This window comes from Perkinsus marinus (genome assembly GCF_000006405.1).
Source record: "Perkinsus marinus ATCC 50983 genomic scaffold scf_1104296956600, whole genome shotgun sequence".
Taxonomy (NCBI): domain Eukaryota; phylum Perkinsozoa; order Perkinsida; family Perkinsidae; genus Perkinsus; species Perkinsus marinus.
This window is the reverse complement of record NW_003207414.1, coordinates 72,724-76,312: the sequence shown is the minus strand read 5'-3', so window position 1 is coordinate 76,312 and position 3,589 is coordinate 72,724. Positions and strand designations below refer to the sequence as shown.

The following is a 3,589-nucleotide window of genomic DNA, read 5'->3' as shown; positions in this document are numbered from 1 at the left end:
AGAGCGACTGAGCGTTCGTCGAGTCGGACGATTTTGATCATTCTGTAATAGAATTATCCAAATCGTTCGGAAATGATTTCCGCCGCAGCTAACACGATCCTCGTCGGGATCGTTCCATGTGGTGGTAGCCACGAGAATGAGGTCGAGGGAATGAAGCTCGAGTGCACTCGCGGGAGAGCTTGGCGCGTGGCGTCTCCCACGCCGGTTAAACTGGCGGCCAGTTATTGACCCGGTTTCCGTCGGAAACCATCAGGCTGATGGCATCAGCGTCGCACAGTGCAGGATACTAAGGCAGGCGTTCCGGAAGATGAGCGATCGCTCCACACCTGATGATGTTCATAGGTGCGGGTGAGGTACTTACCAGATGGCTACTGTCGCTACCGTCTCATGTCGCTGTGACATTGTCACAGCGAAGATCGTAAGGTTGCTAACAGCAACTTGCTGTAGGGAAGTTAGATGCTGACTGGTCAGAATATGTAGTATAGTATACAAGGACATACTATTCAACTCAAGTATACTTTCTCGACTTCGTCTCTAGCTTGTCCTCTGAACGTCTTCGACACGCTACTGGGATCGCGAGTATCTGAGGAGCTTCTCATCTCCAGCATGAGCTTCACCACCTTTGTCGATTCCTTTCTCTTGATCGAACCCCATCGCCGGTGGTTCTATCGAAGAACGTGCTTGTAAGCGAGATCCAGTGAAACTGAGTTTCGGTGCATCTCTGTAACATGCAGAATGGTGTATCTCGCACACATGTTGCGGATCTGAGCCAGGATTGCGCCACACTACTTGATAGCATCTGCAAAAATATTCGTAGCAGAGTAGAGTCTACTCAGGAGACCCAAGGAAAATAACAAGGTCTCAGCAAACCCCAACTTCACTCGAGGACCTAACTTTCCAAGTTAACATACTAGATATCATCCGGTATATTCATCCAGTGGATGAGTCCCCTTCAGAAACGCAACTCACAGATGCCATTAAAAAATCAGTGACGAACCAGCTTAGGCATAGGCCCTGATAACAATGAGCCTGCGACACCAACTGAATTTGTTGATGAATAACCGACAACTGGTTGAAAACAGATAGGTAGACTAACATATTCCATGCGACAATATCATATTATCGGGTAATCATCGAATGACCAATGAAGAGAAGTGGTTGTCTACTGTATCGTTATACCTCAAAGAGTGAGACTGAGCCGGTAAGGTTCACTGAGAGGGTCAATCTACCTCAGGAGACGAGCGACGGCTTGATCCGCATTAACACGGCCAAAATTAAGTGAAATCTTGCCAGTACTGTCCTTAACACCTGGAGTTGCCGTCTCCTTGAGAATGCTCTTCACAGTTCCAGGACTTAGAGAAGAGTCTATGCTGTAGAGCATTCCAGCTATAGCTGCTATGATCGGTACAGCCATTGACGCCCCAGACGCTCGTCCATACAGAGGGCTTAACGAGGTGGTCAATAAAGCATCCCCAGGAGCGGCGATGTCAACGTAAGAGGCATAGCTGCTCACGAGGTTCATCCCAGTCCTGGTAGTAGCAGCTACACAGATCACACCTTCCGCCCAGGAGCTCACCGCACATGGATAAACGTCTGTTTTGATCTCTCTTCGATCATTAGGGACAGATGCAACAACAAGAATCCCAGCATCGGAGGCCCGCTTGACCATGTCTCTGAAGCCTGGAGAATCCGTCGTCAGGGGAGTTACGATAATTTTCACATTGGTCTCCTCTCTGTGCTTGATGATGTGATAGAAGGCCTTCCTTACATGAAACAGCTCGGAGGTTGTATATATAGGCATGAGCCGCACGTGGTCTAATATCCCGGCAATACCAATCTTGTTGTTGGTAACGGCGCCGAGAATTCCAGCGACCTTCGTGCCATGAGGAGTTCGAGGGGCCGTATCGGTATTATCATTAACGACGTTATATCCGGTGATAACATTGCTTTGTAAGTCTTCGTGCTTGGAGTCTAACCCTTGATCAACCAGAGCAATGGTGACAGCTTCTCTCTTGCGGCCAGACTCGGCCAGGCGCTTCCAGGCGGCCGGTACAGAAATGGCCGTGAGGTAAGGAGACTGGTCGATGAACCTCGGATCGTTTGGATCCGTGTACTCTCCACCACCGAGATCGGGACTCCCACCATCCCACATCGCAGTACATGTGATTTGGAGGACCCCGTATAAGAGAAGGGCAAAATGGCACATTTTGGGAGGATACTGAGGTTCCGAAATCCTCGTGATAAGAGAATAAGCCGTAAAGGATACACACGCACACGATTGTGTATGCGTGAAGCATATAGCTAATGCTCCGCTACTAATCTGCCTGTCGCCTTTCTCTCCTCCGGTTGTAACAGCAATTCTCTCCCCTTATGTCGAGTTCACACGTGGATCACGCTGAGGTTCTTTCAGATGGTGCCCAGGCCTAGATAGCTACCTTAAAACGTGCCCCTATTCCTGTTCGAAAGTGCTGCTCACCTGTGCCGTCATTTTTTCACCCGACACGCCAGGTACATGTTACAGTGACACTGTGACAGTGTGTCACAGACTGTGACAGTGACAGTGACACTGTGTGGGCGGATATACTCGAAGTCGTGATCGGGTCGTCGATTGATACTATAGGTAGTCGATGCTAGTGACTCTGGCAACACAATCCGAAGGGTAGATACGGGTATAAGATAATACTTAGCTGCGGTCGACAAGGTTGGCAGGGGTGCCAACAGTATTCCTCAAAAGAATCTCTCGGAAGACTCTGAATGCAATCGATCGTTTGACGCATGCACACATTAGCTACGGATAAGGCTCTCGCGCTCGCCTTATACTGTCTATTCCGCACAGGCAGGGCCGCACAGGCGGACGACAACAAAAAGGTAGCTGACAATGGCCGAACGGAGTCGATTTACATATAGCGAACAATCGATACAGTGCAGCTAACAGACTGGCCAACAGGGGTGGGCAGATCCTCCTACCACATCTCGTCCCCTGTAAATCTGGCGCAGTGAGGAAATAACGTAATGAAAATCAAAATGGCAGCAGAAATAATCATCTAGCTAGCAGTGGATAGCAGCAATAACTGGCTACAGGCTGTGTGCAACAGCTAAGGGCCGACAGACTTATAGCGATTCAAAACCCAATTGGACACGTCCTCGAGCTCGATCTTAGGATCCCACCTCCACCAGGAGTTCAACGAATACGGGCCAGCCAACTGTTCACGACGCAGCTGGCGGCGGGCGTCATCAGTCTCAGGTGCATAAAACCATTCGTCAGGCTTGATGTCGGAGTAAACCTCGGGCCAAGGGAAGGCTTCTTCGTTAGGGAATGGCTGTACTCCCTCTCTTGCGCGAACGGCCTCGTACTTGTAGATGTGCTGGACTAGGGCTTCAGGCTTACGAAGACCACTATCACGACCAAGCTCATCCTTCATCACGGGCAGAAAAGCACGAAGAGAACGGGCAACGAAGACCGTACCATCGGGCCGGAGAGGCATAACCCGGGCCAAACGTTGAACTTGATGTAGAGCTCGCTGGCAATGACGCTGACAGCAACATAATACCGAGCAATCATTCCTTACCGGGCCATCTATGTGCCCCC

General features: G+C 50.0%; 2 protein-coding genes across 2 annotated transcripts in view; both read right to left on the bottom strand.

The window, feature by feature from the left end:
• Positions 1–1,225: 1,225 nt before the first annotated feature.
• Pmar_PMAR016384 (Thermitase, putative) lies at positions 1,226–2,152 on the bottom strand (the record flags this gene model as incomplete). Its single annotated transcript, XM_002775107.1, has 1 exon — positions 1,226–2,152. The coding sequence occupies one exon, from the start codon at positions 2,150–2,152 to the stop codon at positions 1,226–1,228; it is 927 nt and encodes a 308-aa protein (XP_002775153.1).
• Positions 2,153–3,095: 943 nt separating this feature from the next.
• Pmar_PMAR016383 (hypothetical protein) overlaps positions 3,096–3,589 on the bottom strand; it is a gene marked incomplete at both ends in the record, with an annotated part of 814 nt that continues 320 nt past the window's right edge. Inside the window, 2 exons of the mRNA XM_002775106.1 lie at positions 3,096–3,533; positions 3,570–3,589. Coding sequence (XP_002775152.1) covers positions 3,096–3,533; positions 3,570–3,589 — 458 coding nt within the window. The remainder of the gene's footprint in view (positions 3,534–3,569) is intronic.